The sequence below is a fragment of the Rhinolophus hipposideros genome, assembly GCF_964194185.1.
Source record: "Rhinolophus hipposideros genome assembly, chromosome: 12".
NCBI classification, from domain to species: Eukaryota; Metazoa; Chordata; class Mammalia; order Chiroptera; family Rhinolophidae; genus Rhinolophus; species Rhinolophus hipposideros.
Genome location: NC_138058.1, coordinates 1485125 through 1504956, shown reverse-complemented (window position 1 = coordinate 1504956; position 19832 = coordinate 1485125). Strand labels below are relative to the sequence as shown.

Below are 19832 nucleotides of genomic sequence, written 5' to 3'. Positions count from 1 at the left end.
GGGACGCCGAGGGGACAGGCGAAGCCCAGCACTTGGACGGGAGGCCTGGCCGTGGGAGGTGTCACGGTCACAGGTACATCCAAGTGGAAGTGTCTCGCACAGAGTAGACTCGTGCCCTCCCTTCTGGCTTTTTAAATTATACACTTCATCAGTTTCTCCTGCTTCTCTAAGAGGAAGGGAACAGACCAACTCACGGAAACTGCGACAGAAAAACGACAAGAAGCCACTCGTGTTTACGTTCGTATTTGTGGTTTCTGTTTGTTTTGCTTTTTATTTTTTTTTTCCTAGAAAAAAACAAAACCACCAGGGAAATTTATATGACAAACTATTAGTGTCAGGATGGCAGGGGAAAAGAGAAAGGCCAGGGACGTGGGAAGCTAATCAAATTAAAAGTGGGTTCCAAATCAGGAGGAACAATCCACAGGGTCACGTCTGGGTCCTCGTGAGATGACTGGTCACTTTAGCATGCGTGTCCAATGCCCGGTCTGCCCCTCAGACACCCGTGGTCAGCGAGAGCTGCCCACACCCTGGAAATCTGCCCAAGACAAACTCAGACTTGACAGAAAGACAATACAGTTCCTTGGCTTTGCGTGGGTATCACACACTGCCTGAGAGAAGAGTCTGGAAGTGTGAGAGCTGCCATGGGACACACTTGGGCATCAGAGTGAACTCCAGGCAGCTGTTCCCTCATGTGTGGACGCGGTCAGCACCACCCACGGGCGTGTGTGCAGGCAGCCCAGCCGAAGGACAAGCCATGCCAGGCCTTCCTGGAGAGTTGGACAGTGGCGCCCATTCTCCGTGCTTGCTCTGTCGTCTGGAGGACACTGGGGTCCATGTGTTTGTTGGCTCGGCACCGGACACTGATCCCAAAGAAGCCTGGCTGTCGGGATCCACACGCAAGGTCTCGAGCTTCTCCCACTTTATGCCCAGATCTCATGGCAGAAAATTCAGTCAAGCCATGTGTGGCAAACAGGGAAGCCAGAGTGATAGCTGGGCCAGAAAGAGCCAGTAGCACACGCAAGCCCAGAGTACATTCAAGAAGGGGAGGGGGCATGCAGCAAGCGTTGCCCCAAGTCACAGTCTAGGGGACACACAGCCTGCAGGACACAGACAGGTCTGCCGTCTCACACATCAGGCCCGCCGGTTGTGGTTCCGGAGTGGAGGCTGTGGGTTCCTGCCCTGCTCTGGTCCGTCCCCACACGGAGGCCAGGTTCCATCTCAGCCACAGTCCTGAGGAGCACCACGCTGGCCGGCCAGCCAGGCCACAGTCCTCAGCCCCCCGCTGCTGGGGCTCTGGGTTCCACAGGGAGGCTGTGGCAGGGGAGAGGGAAGAGGGCTGCATTCTGCTGGGGGACAGTCAGGGAGCAGCTACCATGTGCTGGAAGGAGCCGTGGCCCAAAACACTGCAGAGCCCAAAAGAATGGGATAGATATAGGAAAAAGGACAAGTCTTGCCACTAGTTTAAAAAGAGATTATTGTTGCCGTGGCTTGGTTTTGCTTTTTCCTTTTAAAACCACCCACATTTTAAAAGGTGAGGGGGCTGGGGAGATTCAGCCCCTCATGTTGATCCTTTCTGGGCACCCCGAGGCCGGGCCCACGCGCTGCTGCTCTCCTTGCCCAGGCTCCAGCCACCAAGGGCAGGGCAGGGCGGGGAGCACAGCTGCTCTGCTTGTCTCCGTCAAAGCAGAACACGGGGGATGGGAAGTCCGAAGACTAAAGTGCAGAGACTCCTGCGGAGCGGGTGGCCTGGTACTGGGCACTCCGAGAAGGATGGGGCACAGGGTCGGCCCCGGGTCGCAGCTGTGGGACAAATGCTGACCATGAAGGCTGCAGGGCACAGTCCCCTTTCCCTTGGGCCCTGTTGACACTTCTTCTACCTGGGACTGTCCACAGTCAGTAGCTCCCCAAGGAAAGTTCTGGTCTCAAAGATATGGCCCATGAAGGGAGAAAACTTGTATGACCACCCCTGATTGGTAATGACTAGTGACCTCAGGGACTGGAAGGTGGCAAGAGGGGAAACAGTGCACGATATGAAACCCGTGAACCCCAGGTTTCCGGAGCAGAGATACAGGGGAATGGCCAAAAGGCAGAGGCCCTCCTGGGGGGGCTCCGTGAAAACTGTCAGTCCTACCCGCCAGCCTGCTGCGGGAGGCGCTTTCCCCCTCTCCCCCGGGGCGGGCGGGAAGCGCTGTGGCTGGGGGCGGGGCTGCGGAAGAGGAAAGCCCGCTGGCATCAGGGCGTGTAGGCTGGGGGCGGCTGGAACTGGTTGATGACCTCGTACTCGGTGGGGTAGGGCTCGGTCTCCTCCATCTCAGAGAGCAGCTCCAGCGCCTGCTCCTCCTCCTCCGTGGGGTAGTGACGCAGGAGGTTGGCTGCAGTGGCCAGGATGGAGGCTCCACCAGCTCCCGCCACCAGGTAGAAGCTGACGGCAAATGTGACATACACCTGGGACCCATGGTACTTCTTATGTTGCTGCTGCTGCGCCAGGATGAGCTCGGAAGCCCAGTAGGAAAAGCCGATGACGGTGGCACACTGCAGGACTGGGGGACAGAAAGGGGGTTAGCAGGTACTCTGCAGCTTCTCTACCCTAAGCTCAGGGGCAGAGGACCTGTCTGGCCAGCCCTGCCAAGGGGCAGCATTCTAGGCTGTGGGCTTCTCAGGCTGGAGCTGGGGACAGATGCCGGGCCCCATCTGGGCGAGTGGGTCTCTCCATCTGAAGAATCTGGAATCGGGGTATGAGGGCTGCCAGGAGTCACTGGGAGCCTGAAGGCACTTTGGGAGATGGAGTCAGTGCCACACAGATCCAATCCCAGTCAGAAGGGAGGGGTGGGGGATGGGAGGAGCACTTCCAAGCAGAGAAGGCGACCCTGTTTCCCTGAACAGGACAATCAGCCGGACAATCAGCTCTAATGCGTCTTTTGGAGCAAAAACTAATGTAAGACCGGTATTATATTATACCATATCATATCATATCATATCATATTATAAGACCGGGTCTTATATTATAGTAAAATATTTTAGACTGGGTCTTATTAATTTTTCCTCCAAAAGATGCATTAGAGCTGATTGTCCGGCTAGGGCTTATTTCGGGGAAACATGGTATCTGCGGGAAAGTGGCAGAACGCAGGGAAGAACCTGATGAGACCGTGCACTCCAGGGAGACACACAGACACTGGGTCCTTCCTTGCTCGTTCCAGGCCCCAGGAGCCCGGCTGAGCTTTGAATCCAATTCCTGGAGAGCCGTGAGATGCCTTGTGGAATTCCAACCTCACTCACCCGACAACTGAGCCAAGTGAGCTGTGGTCCGCCTGGTATGCGAGGTCTGACAATTAAGTTTGTGAACTTGCCGCAACGCTGTTGCTAACCTTTTTTGATGCAGAGGGATCATTCATTATGAATTTGTACCAACTGGACAAACAGTTAACCAATTCACTATTTGGAAGTGCTGAAAAGGCTGCGTGAAAAAGTTAGACGACCTGAACTTTTTGCCAACAATTCACAGCTCTTGTTTCACGACAATGCACCAGCTCACACGGCGCTGTCTGTGAGGGAGTTTTTAGCCAGTAAACAAATAACTGTATTGGAACACCCTCCCTGCTTACCTGATCTGGCCCCCAGTGACTTCTTTCTTTACCCGAAGATAAAGGAAATATTGAAAGGAAGACATTTTGATGACATTCAGGACAGCAAGGGTAATACAATGACAGCTCTGATGGCCATTCCAGAAAGAGTTCCAAAATTGCTTTGAAGGGTGGACTAGGCGCTGGTGTCAGTGCACAGCTTCCCAGGGGAGGACTTTGAAGGTGACCATAGGGATATTCAGCAGTGAGGTAGGTAGCACTTTTTCTAGGATGAGTTCACAAACTTAATTGTCAGATCTCGTACGTGCGAATGACAGAAGCAAGCTGCTATCACGCCCAGTGCTCCGGGAACAGCGAGAGGTGACAGGAGCACGTGGACTGGTGTCTGCTCAGAGAAACCCCAGTGGAACTCCAGAAAGGGTGCCCACCCTTGGCAGTCCCGCCCCCACCGGGCGAGGCCCCGCTTGCCTGTGAGAATGTGGGCGAAGGCATAGCGACGGGTGATCTTCAGGGCTGGATGCTTGGGCCCAAAGACATCCAGAAGGAAGGCGGACAGACTGCACAGGATGCCCAGGAAGCAGAAGGCGGCGATGACCCGGAGGAGGAGCACCGTCTGGGGGTTCATGCAGAAATCTGCGGGGGAGAACCAGATCTTCAGCGTCCCAAGCAACGCCCTGGAGCAGGATATCCCGGCGGGAGGGGTTTGTCCCCCACCGTCACAGTCCTGGGGAACCAGGGGAGTGGTCATAGCTCCTGCTCCCTGCTGGCCATGAGGAGGTGGCCCAGCCCCCGAATCAGCAGACAGGAACCCTGGTCACTGCTCCCACGCACTCAGCTCTTCCCTTCCAACAAACCCAGTCTAAGTGCAGGCGTCCACTTCGTTGTACTTGCCGCTCTTCTAACCGGTATTAAAGGCCCCGACAAGTAACCCCACACATCAGCACATTCTGCTAAAGCACGCTCTGGGCTGCAGGAAGAACCCACCGACTTCTGAGCGAAGGCGGCCCAAGAGGCAAGGGCAGAGGCCGGTCAATGTCGACTGTCTATCCAGAAACTCACTCATCCCCTTTCTGTTCAAAAAGATGACGAAGCCATTTGGAGAAATGGGTCCTTACAAGAGAATACTAAATAAATTAGGAAAGATGTTGGACTGGACTTTCCCATTTATTTTTGTTCACTCCCCGGACACTACTAACACAAAACAATTTAAACCCACACAAAGAGGAGAGGGGCCAGCCAGACAACTCTGGAAACTGGAAAGGGACTTAGAGCTGCTTAGAACTGACTCAACAGATAGATAAGCTGAAGTGTAAGCCGTAAGTGGGAAGGCTAAGAAGCCTCTAGATTTACAGCACAAAAGGCGAGACTCAGAAACGACCTACCAAATACCATCTAAAATGAGGGCAAAGCCATTGAGGGGTGCACAGTCCACCAAAGTGAGGGAGTGAAGCAAGGAAAAGGAAGATGCTGAAACAGGAGACCCAACATTCAGAGTCCCCGGGGTCCTGGGGAAGGGAGAGCCCACGATGACAACTGCATACCAGACGCACAGAGCAACCTAGATTTCCTTCTAGGATCGTAAGACCATCTTGTTTGTTTTCAATTTTGTCTAGAGAACAACACTGTCGGACCCCTGTGATATCCGTGCAAACTGCCACAGCTTCCAGAAACACACAGACAAAACAAAGGCTGGTCCAAAAAGAAGCTGCTGTAGGCTTTAATATATAGTAGGAAATGGGCCTTAACTTCCTCTTCCTCCTCCATTCCAGCCACTGGCAAGCTGTGCTTTCATTTAGGTCATTGGTCACCGAGGAACTGAGAAAATCTGGAAAGGGCTGGCAGGACTTAGACTACAGGCTCCTTCCCCGAGTCCGGACCTCAGGCCGAGAGGTCCTCTCTCTCAGGGCACGTTACAGTCACTGGGGAGCTGGCCGAAAGTACGTTCCCAGGCCCCCAAGATTCTGGAGGAGGGCCTAGGCATCTGGATTTTAACAAGCAGCCAGGTAATTTCTATGTGGGTAGCCCAAGCCTTATACTCTAAGAAACACTGCTCCTGGGCCTAGAGGAAGGCGAACTGAGAAGACAAGTCCAAGTACGAGGGGGGGGGGCGGGGACCTGCACCCAACGAAGCAGACTCACACCGCCAGACACTGTATCGTGGGGTCTCGGGCACAGGCCTCCTCCACACCACAGACCACAGAGATACCAGCCGCTCCTGGGCCTTGGTGACAGCTCGTCTTCCCTCTGTCAGGCTGAGAATTCACCAGATGGTGGCTGAGCCCACACCAGACTCATGCTGCAATCTGGCTTCAGGTCACCCACTAAGCTGTCCTCACAGCTATCAGTCACTCTCCTGTCAGCTGACCATCTGTTTTGGGTCCAAGCATCCAGCCTGGTGATCGCCTACTGCCATGCGGCCTGCCTGTGCGTTGGCTCTGCCAGCCAGCCGGCCCAGCCTCACCTAGTCCAGCCCTGCACGGCCTAAGACTGACAGGACGCCTGGGGAAGGAAAAGCTCCTGGAACCTGGCTGGGCTGTCTCCTGGCTTTATTATGAACACTGGGAAAAGCTCCCAGAGATTTCTTCTTGGGGTCCACGTGGCAGGAGGCAGGGATGGGGCAGGACAAAGGCACTGACTGCTTCGGAGTAACCTGCAGGCACGCGGGCGGGCGGGCGCCGGAAATAAGGGCGGCACCACGCTTGGACTGGCAACAGGCTGTGCTCAATTTACACTCGGAGTGGCCTTCAACCGCGGTTCTTAAAAACCAAGTTTTCATTGAATGACTTGTCTTAACGGAAAAAAGTAACAGTCGGTGGCTTGAAAGAGAGTTCTTAGGTTGCGCAGTAAGAACGAAGTGTTCATGTTATTCTCATCCTTTAAAATGCACACCTATTACATACACTCCCATGTACTTCGTGTTTCCTAATACATTTGTTATAAGAATAAAGAGGAGTCACACACGACAATAAGCTTCAGAGGTGTCCCCCTCAGGAATAGCCTATGCAGCACATCAAGCGTTATCTTAGTTCAGTCTCATTTGCTCTGGGGATCCATCTCGCGCTCGGATGAGGGCCCGGAGGCTGCAGGAAGTTAAGTGACTTCCTCCGGGTCCCACAGCGCAGAGCTAGACTCCACACCCGGCAGGCGCCCAGTCACCACGGTGCTCGGAATCACCAACCACCAGATTTAGCCATCTTATCTTTCCCTGATGGAGATAATCCACCAAATGCTCTCGAGTTGCATTTGAATCCAGGGTCAAAAGTTAACGGGAAAGCAGCACCAGCCTCAGAGCCAGCAGCTGCTGAGCTCCCTGAGGGAACACCTGGGAGCACGAACTCCCTTCTAGGCAAAGCAGGTCTGGGCCGTTAAGCAATGCAAAGTGGTCATCCTGGGAATTACTGGGCAAAACCTGCCTGGTGTGGTCTAAGTTTCTGCAGCCATCAGAGCCCAGCTCTTGGAAGCAATGGGGACACCAGAAAGGCACTGAGCTTGGCACCAAATCCTAGCCCGACCACAGACTATGCATGCATTACCTGAGCAAGTCACGTAGCCGCCCTTGGCCTCCGCTCTCTCCTCCATCAAATGAAGGCTGGACCTCCTGCCCCATCTAAACTGCGGCGCAGGGGGAGAGACACGCAGCAGCCGGCACTGTCACTTTTCCCTCCTCCATACTGGCCCCCAGCAGTGTCAGCCCTGGCGGGCCCTTCTCCTTACGCTGAGACTTCCTCAGCCACAGGTGTCGGCCTGCGTGGGCCAGAGCAAGAGCCCACCAAAGCCAGACTGAGCCTTTGCCCTGGAGCCTGGCCTCCTAGAAACCCACTTAATAGATTGAAGGTATTCTGTGCCTGCATGCTGCTTCTTGGTGAGATGCCTGCTCTCCAGGAGCCCAAAGGAAGCCCATATAGGTTCTAAACAATCACATCAGCAGGAGGGGGGAGGACAAGAACCGTCGGGCAGGTGGCAGAGGCATGGATAGACTCAGGGGCAGAAATAGAGACGGAGTATCCCAAGGGGAGAGCTGACTGACCGATAGGGGCTCCATGCAGCTCAGGCCTCCTGGGAATGTGGGTCCTATTTGGGGGCCCTCAACACTTCAGAGACATCAAATGGTGTTTGTCCAGAGGAGGGATGGGGAGAAATGGATGGAAATCTCATGCACTGGGAGGTCTTTAGCCTGCAGCAGATGGGGAAGAAGCATGAATTCTGCTGAGCCTCTTCTGTGCTGCCCACCTTGAAGGCAGAGGAAAGACAGATGGAGTCTTTGGGGGGCAGACCTAAGACCGAAAGATGGAAACTAGATCCAGAGTGATGACGCAGTACACGGGGCTTAGGACCCAAATTCACCGGTTTTCTTTCAACCTGTCTGCCTTTCTCCACTCAGGCTTCGTGGGGAAGCCAATGTGCACTTCCCTTGGTGTGAGGCGAACACACACCCAGGAGCCTGCCCCACCGCGCAAGCCGCCTTTTGTCAGGTGTCAGCACACAGCAGACAGGCAGTGTCCCGGACTCGCTTAGAAACCCGCTGAGGCTCCCCGGGCCCGGAGCTCAGTGTCTCTGTCTCCTTCCCTGTCAGACATTCAATCAGCGTGGCAGGGAGGGCCATGAATATCTGCACCTTTGAGAGGGCTGCTAGAGGGAAACAGAACCCCCAGTGTCGTGGAGACATTATGTTCTTTGTGGGGAGACGTGGTGCGTGGGGCAGGATCTTCATTTACATTCAAACCAGCAGTGTAGCCCACCACCCTCTGGTAAGGCAGAGAGGACAATTGGTCCTCCAGCTGTGGCCTGTTTATTTTGGTAGCTACTGCTCGACTGTCCCCTCCAGTCACCAGGGAAAAAGGCAGCTGCTGTGTAATAGGATCCCAAGGCACCAACTTTGCCCAAGGTTACTGGTTGAGTCATGGAGCAGGATGTGTTTTGGCTCTTCCGTCTACCTGCTCGTTGCTCTCACCTCCTCCTGACCCAAACAGGCAGAGGCAGGAAGATTAAAGTGGCTTCTGGCCAGTTCCATTTTCTGACCCCTCTCTCCTCCGCTCCCGCACGGAGCCCCTGTGAGCGCCATCCTTCTCAGCACTCAGCCCTCCATCCTACCTGCACTGCCTCTCCCCACGGTGACTCGCTTCCAGGCAGGCCTAGGACACAGCATACCAACAGGGCCCCTACTGCCTGGCTGGGCCGCCACCAGACACCACCGGTCCTGCCTAGCTGCCAGAGGACAGGCCCCCCCAGGACCAGGAAGTGCCAGCAACACCAGTCACGGGCCCCAGGCATGCAGCCCTCCCTGATGGCCCTTGACCTTCCCATGGCTTGGAGTCACTCATGATTCATCTGACTCCCAATCCCCAACTTCCTCATTCTCTTGCTTCTGGAGACTGCTGTCAGTGCTGTCTTTTGCTGGCCACACTTGAGAGGCTGTGGGGGATTGGGGCACAGGAGGAACGATGATCTGGGCTCCCCGCTTGGGGCACTAGCGGCCTGGGCCCGAGAAGAGGGAGGGTTCAGGATGCAATTGGTTGAGCGCTGGGGCTCTGGCCCTGCGAGTGACAGAGGGAGGTTGAGTAGTCCTGCCTCAGCATCACCAACTTAAGCCAGAACTGAGGCCACAGGGGTCAGAAGCACAGCTTTGGCGGGGCTTGTGAGAACACTCAAGTAGAATGGGAAGTAGTAAGCTTTGGACGGCTCTGACAGCAGAAAGAAGCCGGGGCAGCGGTAAGGGTGGAGGCCTCGCCACGCAGACGGGCAGTGTGGTTCTGAGCAACTCACCCGACCTTCCTGAGCCGGAGACTGCTATGAAGTGGCGGTGAGGACAGCACCTACCAAATGAGGGGTTGGTAGGAGAAACTAAAGCCAGGCATGGAGTGTGCTGGGCACAATGCCTCGCCCCAGGCAGGGGCCTGAGAAACAGGACTCCCTGTCACCTGAAGAGATCTGGTAGGGTCTGTCCTCCCTCTGGAAGCATCTATAGGGACCAGACCTGGCATCCCTGCCAGGACATCTCTTAGGCGCTGAGGATCAGCAAAATCACACAGGACAGCTCACTGGGTACCAAAAAAAGACAGATACAGAGACAAAAAGGAGAAGAGAAGCAATAAGGGACCTCCCGACTCCTTGCCACCTTCTATGACAGTTCATGAGGGACCATGCCAACACTCTTACAGATGGACACCAAGTGTTCCTGGCTTGCAATGGCCAAGGACATGGCCACAAACAGCAGGCTGGGACTGTCCCCAAAACTCATGGGCAAACGTAATATAAAGGTAAGGCAACATGCCTTCCGAAAGACAAAACCTGGCCCGAGTAGTTCCTTACGAAGGGTAAGCGGATGCGAACGAAGGAGAGCCTGCAGCCAGAACTGGTTTCTTACATGCCTTTGGCAAGGACGCACACCAAGATGGAATAATCCTGAGATGATTCCAAGTCAGCTACAGTCAAACAAAGGATACAAAACAAAGGCGACAGCAGCATTTTATAGTGAGTCAAGAGACGAGAGGCAGACACAGTTCTGCCACTCCCGGCCGTGTAGCCCTGGAGGGACCACTTCACTTCTCTGAGACACAGCTTCTGGGATCTCTGAAATAAGGACCTGGGATCAGACTGCCTCTCCCTCCATCACATGGCCTCCCCAAAAATGACCTGAAAGGGAGAAGTATCAGGAACTTTCTCAGTTTGCAGGTGACACCAGGTTCTGGAAACACTGAAACAGCAGGGAATCAGTGCAAAGATCTGGATGAAGAGGTGGGAAGGTGACATCCGCGCTTCAGAGAGGGCTGGAGAGGAGAATGCGCTGAGGGACAACCATCCAGACTCCGCCCCAGCTTGATGGCATTTCTGCCATCAGACACACGCCAGAGAAAAAGCTGCATGTCACAAGGCCTCCATCGTGTATATAACTTCTGTCTTAACAAGCCAACCCAGAGAAAGCTATCAGCACGGAGGAACCTGAAAACAAACCAGAAGCCCCCATTCTGTCCTCTACAAAAATCATCCTAAATCCTTAAAAAACCAAAAGAGATGAAAAACAGTCAGAGAACTCTTGGAGAAAGACAACATTAGGCCACAGAAATAGAGCTTTTCAATCTGGCCCTGCAGAAGTGGTGTGTAATCCAAGGCCCAGAGGAGAACTTGAGCTTTTCACCAAATCCCAGTGCATGAGTCCTTAAAGAAACAACATGAAGATATCTAATAGGAAGGGATTCTGAGACATGGGGCAGCAAACATCCGGAAGGCATTACAGTCAGGGAGTGGCACAGGGAGGAATAATAAAGACCTACAAAAATGGTTCAAAAGACCATGGGGGTGGGCCGGCCGGTGGCTCAGGCAGTTGAAGCTCCATACTCCTAACTCCCAAGGCTGCCAGTTCGATTCCCACATGGGCCAGTGGGCTCTCAACCACAAGGTTGAGTTCAACTTCTCAACCAGTTCAGCCAGTTCAACTCCTCAAGTCCTGCATGGGATGGTGGGCTGTGCCCCCTGCAATTAAGATTGAACACGGCACCTTGAGCTGAGCTGCCTCCCAGATGGCTCAGTTGGTTGGAGTGCAGGCTCTCAACCACAAGGTTGCCAGTTCGATTCCTCGAGTCCTGCAGGGGATGGTGGGCAGCGCCCCCTGCAACTAAGATTGAACACGGCACCTTGAACTGAGCTGCCGCTGGCTCCCGGATGGCTCAGTTGGTTGGAGCGCGTCCTCTCAACCACAAGGTTGCTGGTTCGACCCCCGCAAGGAATGGTGGGCTGCGCCCCCTGCAACTAGCAACGGCAACTGGACCTGGAGCTGAGCTGCGCCCTCCACAACTAAGATTGAAAGGACAACAACCTGACTTGGAAAAAAATCCTGGAAGTACACACTGTTCCCCAATAAAGTTTTGTTCCCCTTCCCCAATAAAATCTTTTTTTAAAAAAAAAAGACCATGGGGTGACAGGCTGTGCTGTTACTAAGGGCCAAGGGCCGTGTGGGGTCCACTGAGCAGTTTCGAGGTAAAAGCCAGGCAGTGCCCTCACACCGCACAGCCTGTACCCTCACTGCTGCACACAGGGCTGGACAGGAGCAGCTACGGCCTCCCTGGGACAGGCACCCCTTGGTCGTGGCCACCCCTGTGTCCGGTAAGGAGACCAGTCCCTTTCCCCCTCCTTCTGCCCACCTGCTGGGAAGCATGATGAGCACGGCAAGCTTGCCTCACACATATATAGTTCCAAGAACCAAATTCCAAGTGCTTTACTAAGGCTGGAACTGACTCCTGATTATTGAAAATAACAGACTTCCCTTTTCTCTAATGAAAACCCAACTACTGCAGAACTCAAAAATAGCTTTTAAAATCCAGCGGTATTAAAAGTTCCTTTTTCTCCATCAATCAGCTGCCCCAAAGAAACCTTCCTACATCCCACAGGCTCTTTCGAAGGGACCAGCTAATTGTAATGCCTAGCACCTTATCTTCTCTCCATACGCAGCGCCCTTCCTCCTTCCTCCGGCAGAATCCTAAAATAGCAGCAGTCCGGATTAGCAGGGCGGGAAGAGCAGTTGCTCGGCTGAATAACATCTTAATTAATGAGGGGCGGGACCCCAAATAGAGCCATCCAGTGGGAATGAACTCCAGGCAGGAATGGGGGGCTGTTTCCTTCAACCAAGTCTTGGCCCTGGCTGTCTCAGCTTCAAGCCACACCACATTCTTCTGCTCCCCACCCCGCGGAAGAGCCCCGATCGCCCAGGAAGACGACGGCCAGCGCGCAGCGCCCTTACCTTTCAGCAGGTCTGGGTGCACATAGCCCAGCACGTCGGAGACCCCCAGCTCCTGGCGGGAACAGGTGCCACCGTGGATGTGTAGCCAGGCAGGCTCCGCGAGGGCAGTGCACAGAGCCGTGATGGAAAGTGCGCCCGGCAGGGCCGAGGCCAGGCTACGCTCCGGCTGCTTGGGCAGAGCGCTGCCTCCCGGGCTCCTCCGCCGGCGCCCGCCGGGCAGCCCGGCGCCTCCGGGGGCGTACATGCCCAGGGGCCGCCCGCCGTCGCTCCGCGGTCACTGCTGGTCGCCGCCGACCTCCGCGGGGCACGCAGAGCCTGCCTGTTTCAGGGAGAAGGCGAGTGGGGGAAAAGGGCTGCCGGGGCAGACAGCGGAGGCTGCGGGGTAGGGGCTGGGCCCGAGCGGACACGGGAGGGCTGCAAGGATCCAGGGGGCGGGGACCCGCTCCCTGCAATGGAGGTGCGGGCTGAGGACTCGGAGAGCGCTCGGGGCCGGCTGGGAACTGGGCAGACCCGGTGCGGGGTGGGCTACTGGTGGGAGAGAGGCCCGGACCCGGGGTCTCGGCCGGAGGGCACGGAGGGGAGAAGGACCAGGCTGCTGGGCCGCGGGGAATCCGGAACCCCGGATGCTGGACCGGCGCTCTGGGTCGCGACCTCTGCCCAGATAGGACCCTCCCCACACCGACCGCTGTTTCTCACCAGTCAGCAGGCCTCAGAGCCGGGATGGCGCCGCTCTGTTCCGTCTCGGGCTCTTCAGCTGCCTGGGGCCGAGCTATCCCGGGCCCCAAAACCGCAACGCCCGGACCGACCCGGGTACGACCCACTTCCGGCTTCCTCTGCCTCTGCCTCCGCCTCCTCGGGCTCCCCGCCCCGTCCCGCGCGCGTCACATCCCGGCGCGCCGCCGGCTCCCTGCGCGGGGCCTCACGGGACTGGTAGTTCGAGGCAGTACCGCAAAGTTTTACGCCGGAGAGTGGGAGGCCGACTACAACTCCCAGAAGGTAGCGCGGCCGCAGCCTCAGGCACTTCAGTTCCGGAATGACCCCCGCTCTCGGGCGGAAGCGGCCGGGGAGGTGGTCGCGGAAGGCCAAGGGGGCGTCGTGGACACCTTAGCCGTGGGACCCGCGGCCGAAACTCTGCCACCTCCTCCTCGTTCTGCGCCGGGCAGCCATGAAAGACTCGCTGGTGCTGCTGGGCCGTGTCCCGGCGCACCCGGACTCGCGCTGCTGGTTCCTGGCCTGGAACCCCGCCGGAACCCTGCTGGCCTCTTGCGGGGGAGACCGCAGAGTCCGCATCTGGGGCACGGAGGGTAAGGCCTGGCCTCGGCGCGCGCCCGCTGCGGGGACCCCGAACGCGGCGGCGCGCGGCAGGCGGACACCGGCTGGAGAACGGCCCGGGGCGAGGGGGGACGGGCCGCCTGGAGGGGGACGTTAGCCACTCTGCGAAAGACTTTTCTGGCAAGTACTAGACGCACAAACGTCAGGAGACAGGTGGAGCTGTGGGGGGAATTGTGGTAGTGCTGAGGCAAGGGAAGGAGAAAAGCACGGTGGAAAGTAGCCCGCGGAGTGATTTGCGAGGACGGTGAAGTTTACGTTTTATGCCGAGCGCATTGGGGAGCCACTCACTGATCATTCCCGACCGGGAGATTTGTTTCAGAAGGATGACACCTCAGAGGGAGTAGGTCAGTTATTGCTTCTGAAAGCGTGTTGTGTTGTGAAATACACCGGTTGAGCCTTGGCCCCAGTTTGGCTGCAGTACTAGCCCCCATTATTAGATGGCGTTGATAGTGTCCAGTGCCTGGTTGTTCTCTGCTTCTAGGTGACAGCTGGATCTGCAAATCTGTCCTTTCTGAAGGCCACCAGCGCACTGTGCGGAAGGTGGCCTGGTCTCCCTGCGGCAATTACCTGGCCTCTGCCAGCTTTGATGCTACCACTTGCATTTGGAAGAAGAACCAGGATGACTTTGAGGTAACCAGGCTGGATGGGACCAGGATTGTTGTTCCTTTGTTCCCCAAAGCGGGTTCAGAAACCTGAGTCAACTTGGGCCCATTGGGCTGTACCCATGAGAAGCATCCCAGAAGTCTTAGCTGCCGTTGGTTCTTGACTCTCTTCCCTTTTCAGTGTGTGAACATTCTGGAGGGCCATGAAAATGAAATCAAGTCAGTGGCCTGGGCCCCATCTGGCAACCTCCTTGCCACCTGCAGCCGAGATAAGAGTGTGTGGGTCTGGGAAGGTGAGTCCAGGTCCCTCCAGGAGCAGTTGGGAGTTCATGGACAGACACCCGCCTCTGTGACCCTGACGGGGTCATCTCATGGACTCCATTCCTTTTTCCTCCCACAGTTGATGAGGAAGATGAGTACGAATGTGTCAGTGTCCTCAACTCCCATACGCAGGATGTTAAGCATGTGGTCTGGCACCCAAGCCAGGAGGTAAGAGTCTTGCGGAAAATCTTGGTGGGAAGGAGTTCTGGTGTGGATGCCGGGCCCAGGCCTCTGCTCTTCCGTCTCGGCCTAGGTGTTACAGGGATCATTGTCTGTGACCAAAGAAGAGACAGTTCCCTGGGACTGGCCTGTCCAAGCAGGGAGAAGTATTGGGATCCCAGGCACTTCCTGGGCCATAAGTGCTGTTTCCCTGCATCCCCAGCTGTTAGCCTCTGCCAGCTATGATGACACAGTGAAGCTCTACCGGGAGGAAGAGGATGACTGGGTATGCTGTGCCACCCTCGAGGGCCACGAGTCCACTGTGTGGAGCTTGGCCTTTGACCCCAGTGGCCAACGTCTGGCGTCTTGCAGTGACGACCGTACGGTGCGCATTTGGCGCCAGTATCTACCAGGCAACGAGCAAGGTAAGCAAGAGGGTGGAGCTGAAGGAGACTGTCCATGAGGTTGACAGGCTTCTAGGGCTGAGACAGTAGATAAAGCACAGCAGATTGGGGCAGAAGGGGGGATGTGCTGCCAAGGGGCACCAGGGAGTGCTGGCAGAATTAGGGAAAGCTCCAGGGAAGGGTGCATAGGATTTTAACACGACCAGAATTCTGGGTGAAAATAGAACGGCGTGAGCCAAGGCATTAAAGGTGGGAAAGCCTAGACTTAACTAGAACAGTGAGTCCTTTAGATGGAGCACAGGGTCTGAAGAGTTTGGAAGAAGTCAGGTGGGTGGGGCTGCAGGTGGGTGGCAGTCTAGCTAGTCAGTCTGCCGCAAAAGGGTTCTTAAAGAACAGGACGTTTCCTCCTCAGAATTCTGCTGTGAAAACATCAATCAGGCCACAGTGTGAGGCAGATCTGTGAGGAGTGACGATGGGGCCTCATGAGGGAGGGCAATTAGGATCTCCTGTGCAGTGGGGCTGTTACTCCTTGAGGTGCCCAGGACACAGGCATGTCTTGGACTCAGCAGAAGTCTGTCGTGCAGGGGTGGTGTGCAGCGGCTCTGACCCCAGCTGGAAATGTATCTGTACTTTGTCAGGCTTCCACTCCAGGACCATTTACGACGTCGCTTGGTAAGACCTCTATCTTGCACCCCCACCCTCAGTTTGCAGAGGTCAGACCAGTGCTGCTCTCTGTCCCCTTTGGGTGTGCATGGGAACAGAGAGCAGCACCCTCACTTCTTCAGAACAGGCCACACTATGCACCCTGCTGGCTTAGAGCTGGCTGGCCCGGTCAGAGGACCTGGGACAGACTTAGACCCAGGCCTACACCTTGCGTCAAGCTCCCAGGCTGTGAGGGCAACACCGGCCTTTGGGGTCACACAGCATCGCACCATCCAGAAATACTCATTATTGTAACTGTGGGTTCATGGCTGGGGTTGTATAGTTTATAACACTGGCTCTGCCCTGAGGAGGCTACAGAAGCCAGACCATTCACACGGAACAGTCAGTCAGAGGGCAGTTCTGACCCAAGAATCTATTTCTAGGAAATAATCCTAAATAACGAGAGAACAAAGTCTAAGCTTTGTTTACATTAGCAAATATTTGGGAATAACAAAAACAGACTTAAGTAAAGTATGGTAAACTTCATTGGCTTGTTACATCTCGGTTTGAAAAAACTGGTTGAGCAAGCTTCATGACGAGAGAAACTGTTTATGCTCAGTGACAAAAGTACAATTCAGAATCACGTAGTTTTTTAAGTTAATTACAATGGGGAGAAACCTAGACCGCAGCACTTGAAGACTTATAGGGTGATGTTTGTGACTATGTATTAGGAGAGACCTTAGCTGAGGCCTGGGACTGTACAATCACTCTCTGCTCCCTAGCTTGCTGGGTCGGGGAGGGAGGGGCCACCAGCAGCCACACTGATGGCACGCATTCCTCCCAGGTGTCAGCTGACAGGGGCGCTGGCTACAGCCTGTGGGGACGATGCCATCCGAGTGTTTGAGGAGGACCCGGGCTCAGACCCTCAGCAGCCCACCTTCTCCCTGACAGCCCACTTGCCTCAGGCCCATTCCCAGGATGTCAACTGTGTGGCCTGGAACCCCAAAGAGCAGGGGCTCCTGGCCTCCTGCAGTGATGATGGGGAGGTGGCCTTCTGGAAGTATCAGCGGCCTGAAGGCCTCTGAGCCACCTGAGTCTGGACGGAATCATGTTTCCCCAGAAAATGTCCAGGACTTACCACGCCCGAGAGGACCTGGAGGCGCATCCTGGCCTTTGATGAACTGGGCTCTTCCATTTGGACCTGGGGAGCCATGCTGGGCCACAGATCCACTCCCTCCCCTTCTTGACACGGGCCCTGGCGGAGGGCTGTGAACAGCGGCAGCTTGTGGCTGTGCCAGATTCTGCTTTAGGACGCAGTGTTCAAGTTTGTGGGGTGCATTAACCATTTGTAATCACTGTCTAGGAGGGCTGTATCTCAGACCTTTCTGCAATTATAAGCTTTATACAAATAACCAAGTCTGATTTTATGTTATTAGGACATTCACAACTTGAAACAATTCTGTGGTGAGTCCTTTTCTGAAATAAGTCCTGCCTTCCTGCTTTCTGGGGAGATTGTTGCATTGAAGATGTTCAGTTAACACTGAAGATTTTGTAATGTAGGTTGGTTTAGAGTGAGACACCTCTGCTTTCCCTTAGAAGCCCTCGTGCACCTCCTGTGCCCATGGGGAATGCTGGGAAATAAATGGGAAGGATGTGAACCCTAAAAGGGAGTTGTTGGGCCATCCATCATTCTCAGTGGGGCTGAAAAGTGGTTTAGGTGGGGGACAAAAAAATCTTAGACAATAACCAGAGGCCCCTTAAGGGACCACAGTTCGTAGTATACGGCATATGTGGTATTAACTTTACATGGTGAGGGCAGGTAGGACAAAGATATCTGATAAGACTCCTTAAGGGAGAGAAAATGAAAACAGGTAGAGAATCGCCGTCATAGGCAGTCAATTTTTCCATTTCGAGTTCTGACAGTCACTTCCATATACGAGTAGGTTTGACTTGACTGTCCCTAAAGCTGCAGCCTTCAATTAATTATTGACACTATGGAAATCATGACCGTAGGTTGTGGAGACAGCAGGGACAGTACCTAGAACGGTTCTCAAAATGTGCTCTGCACATTCCTGGGGGTCCCAAGATCCTCTTGGGGCCGTAGTCAGCTGTTGACACCTTGGCAGGAACCACGGCAGTGGCACCAACTAGTCGTAGTCTTCAGTGCCAGCTTCCCTTAGGACTGACTGCCCTTTATAGAAGCGGTACAAATTGTACTAAATCTTGACCTGTGGGAACTACCATGTTCCGTGCCGATGGCAGCGTGCAGAGAGCACAGTGAAGTGTGTCGAGGAAAAGCAGTTACACAGCTGAGTTCCATGCCGAATTAGCTGTGTTCTTGGTGTACCAGTTTTACTTGAAAGTAGCAGCTATTTATTGTCTACTTGGCAGACATTTTTCTGGGAAACAAACGAGCCTTTCAAGGGAAATGGGTAGCATTGCCAATAATAAAGCTTTCAAGTGAAAATCAGAATATTGTAGAACTTGTATTGCCACCATGAGTGTGACATCTCCCCAGTGCTTAAGATTCTTCTGAGGAGTTCAGTGGTGAGATTAATGTGATTTGTATGATGAAATCTATCGACATTTGTTAGATATACCTGATTGAGTGAACCAGCATTTTCCAGGTGATGAACGCTGGACTTGATGAAATCATGAGCAAGATCAACCCACAGGTCTTAATGGAACAGTCTGGAAAGCTCACTGATGGTTTCAGACCCCACTGCCTGTAAGAAACTACCACTGTGGAGTCTTGGCTGCAGTACCAAATAGCCTGTTTCCTGAAAAGCTATGTAAAAAGTCCCTTTCCCAACTGCATGTACGAGGTCTGACAGTTAAGTTCACGAACTAGCAGCAATGTTGCTAACCTCTTTTGAATGAATCAGAGAGACTATTCATTATGAATTTGTACCAACTGGACAAACAGTTAACTAAGTTCACTATTTGGAAGTGCTGAAAAGGCTGCATGAAAGTTAGACGACCTGAACTTTTTGCCAACAGTTCATGGCTCTGGCATCACGACAATGCACCAGCTCACACGTCTGTGATGGAGTGTTTAGCCCATAAACAAATAACTGTATTGGAACACCCTCCCTACTCACCTGATCTGGCCCCCAGTGACTTCTTTACCTAAAGATAAAGGAAGTACTGAAGACATTTTGGTAATACAACGACAGCTCTGATGGCCATTCCAAAATTTTTTTTAAAAGTGGACTAGGCTCTGGCATCAGTGCATAGCTTCCTAAGGGGTGGACTTCAAAAGTGACCATAGTGATATTCAGCAGTAAGGTGTGTAGCACTTTTTCTAGGTCGAGTTCGTGAACTTAATTGTCAGACCTCGTATGTGTGAAGTCAGCATTACTTAATGTACGAGACTAGAAGCAGCTGCTAGAATCCCAGTCTTCTATTAAACCCAACAGGAACGAGATTAGTGAAAACGTCAAAGGCCACTTTTCTCCCTGGATTTGCAAGTAATTTTTCCTAAAAAGCTAACAAATTATTTTTAAATGCAGTTTTGTTCTAATTTATAATATGGTAATTATCAATGGCTATAACCTATTAATAGATAAAGGCTCTTTGGGGTTCCTAATTTTTGTAGTGTAAAGGGTCCTGAGACCAAATCATTTGAAAACTGCTGACCTACAGAAATTACCCTTGAGAATCACCTTTCAATTTCATGCAGTTACTCCTGAAGAACAGAAAGCAACATTGGAAGAGGGAAACGTGCAGATCTGGCTCTCGGCATCAGTGTGCCAAGGTCTGGGCCAGCGGCTGCGTCCTCACCCCTTCTGGGCAGCAGAGGGCGCTGCAGATCCGAGGAACCTCTGCCCAGGGATCTGTCCTTGCAGCTCAGTGTTAGTTCCCGCAGTGGTGCTGACACCTGGGTAGCAGCAGGGACCAGGGTTCCTGACACAAGAGAAGCTGCCAACACCATCCTCCTCCACACCGGCAGACTAAAGAGCAACTTGTCCTCTGCTAGTATTCATTCTAAGCAAGTTCAGTGGTTAAAATCTTTTTTGCAAGGACCTTAGGCTAGAGAAAGGGAACAATTTGGAAT

General features: G+C 54.0%; 2 protein-coding genes across 4 annotated transcripts; one reads left to right on the top strand and one right to left on the bottom strand.

Annotated features, from left to right (window-relative positions):
• Window positions 1–232: 232 nt before the first annotated feature.
• On the bottom strand, window positions 233–13174 carry TMEM127 (transmembrane protein 127). The gene is made up of 4 exons (XM_081068195.1): window positions 13012–13174; window positions 12316–12634; window positions 4050–4214; window positions 233–2540 (listed from the first exon to the last, which is right to left on the bottom strand). Exons 2-4 carry the CDS (start codon window positions 12557–12559, stop codon window positions 2233–2235), a joined length of 717 nt encoding a protein of 238 aa, XP_080924321.1. The 5' UTR covers window positions 12560–12634; window positions 13012–13174; the 3' UTR covers window positions 233–2232.
• An 86-nt stretch (window positions 13175–13260) lies between these two features.
• Window positions 13261–19278, top strand: CIAO1 (cytosolic iron-sulfur assembly component 1). 3 transcript variants are annotated; one of them, XM_081068532.1, is made up of 7 exons: window positions 13261–13619; window positions 14129–14277; window positions 14431–14542; window positions 14650–14738; window positions 14953–15154; window positions 15706–15805; window positions 16620–18238. In XM_081068532.1, exons 1-7 carry the CDS (start codon window positions 13481–13483, stop codon window positions 16858–16860), a joined length of 1032 nt encoding a protein of 343 aa, XP_080924658.1. In that variant the 5' UTR covers window positions 13261–13480; the 3' UTR covers window positions 16861–18238. The 3 variants fall into 3 exon arrangements, with proteins under 3 accessions (XP_080924658.1, XP_080924659.1, XP_080924660.1); XM_081068533.1 differs by having other exon boundaries at window positions 13274–13619; window positions 15718–15805; window positions 16620–19278; XM_081068534.1 differs by having other exon boundaries at window positions 13274–13619; window positions 15772–15805; window positions 16620–18232.
• Window positions 19279–19832: the final 554 nt, after the last annotated feature.

What these genes read in the sequence shown, in the direction of transcription:
- TMEM127 (XM_081068195.1), bottom strand. Translation starts at nt 12,559, where the DNA reads ATGTACGCCCCCGGAGGCGCCGGGCTGCCCGGCGGGCGCCGGCGGAGG. An exon ending in GCACCCAGACCTGCTGAAAG is followed by an intron (nt 4,215 to 12,315) that starts GTAAGGGCGCTG and finishes TCTCCCCCGCAG; the next exon opens with ATTTCTGCATGAACCCCCAG. An exon ending in CTTCGCCCACATTCTCACAG is followed by an intron (nt 2,541 to 4,049) that starts GCAAGCGGGGCC and finishes TCTGTCCCCCAG; the next exon opens with TCCTGCAGTGTGCCACCGTC.
- CIAO1 (XM_081068532.1), top strand. Translation starts at nt 13,481, where the DNA reads ATGAAAGACTCGCTGGTGCTGCTGGGCCGTGTCCCGGCGCACCCGGAC. An exon ending in AGAACCAGGATGACTTTGAG is followed by an intron (nt 14,278 to 14,430) that starts GTAACCAGGCTG and finishes TTCCCTTTTCAG; the next exon opens with TGTGTGAACATTCTGGAGGG. An exon ending in GAGTGTGTGGGTCTGGGAAG is followed by an intron (nt 14,543 to 14,649) that starts GTGAGTCCAGGT and finishes TTCCTCCCACAG; the next exon opens with TTGATGAGGAAGATGAGTAC.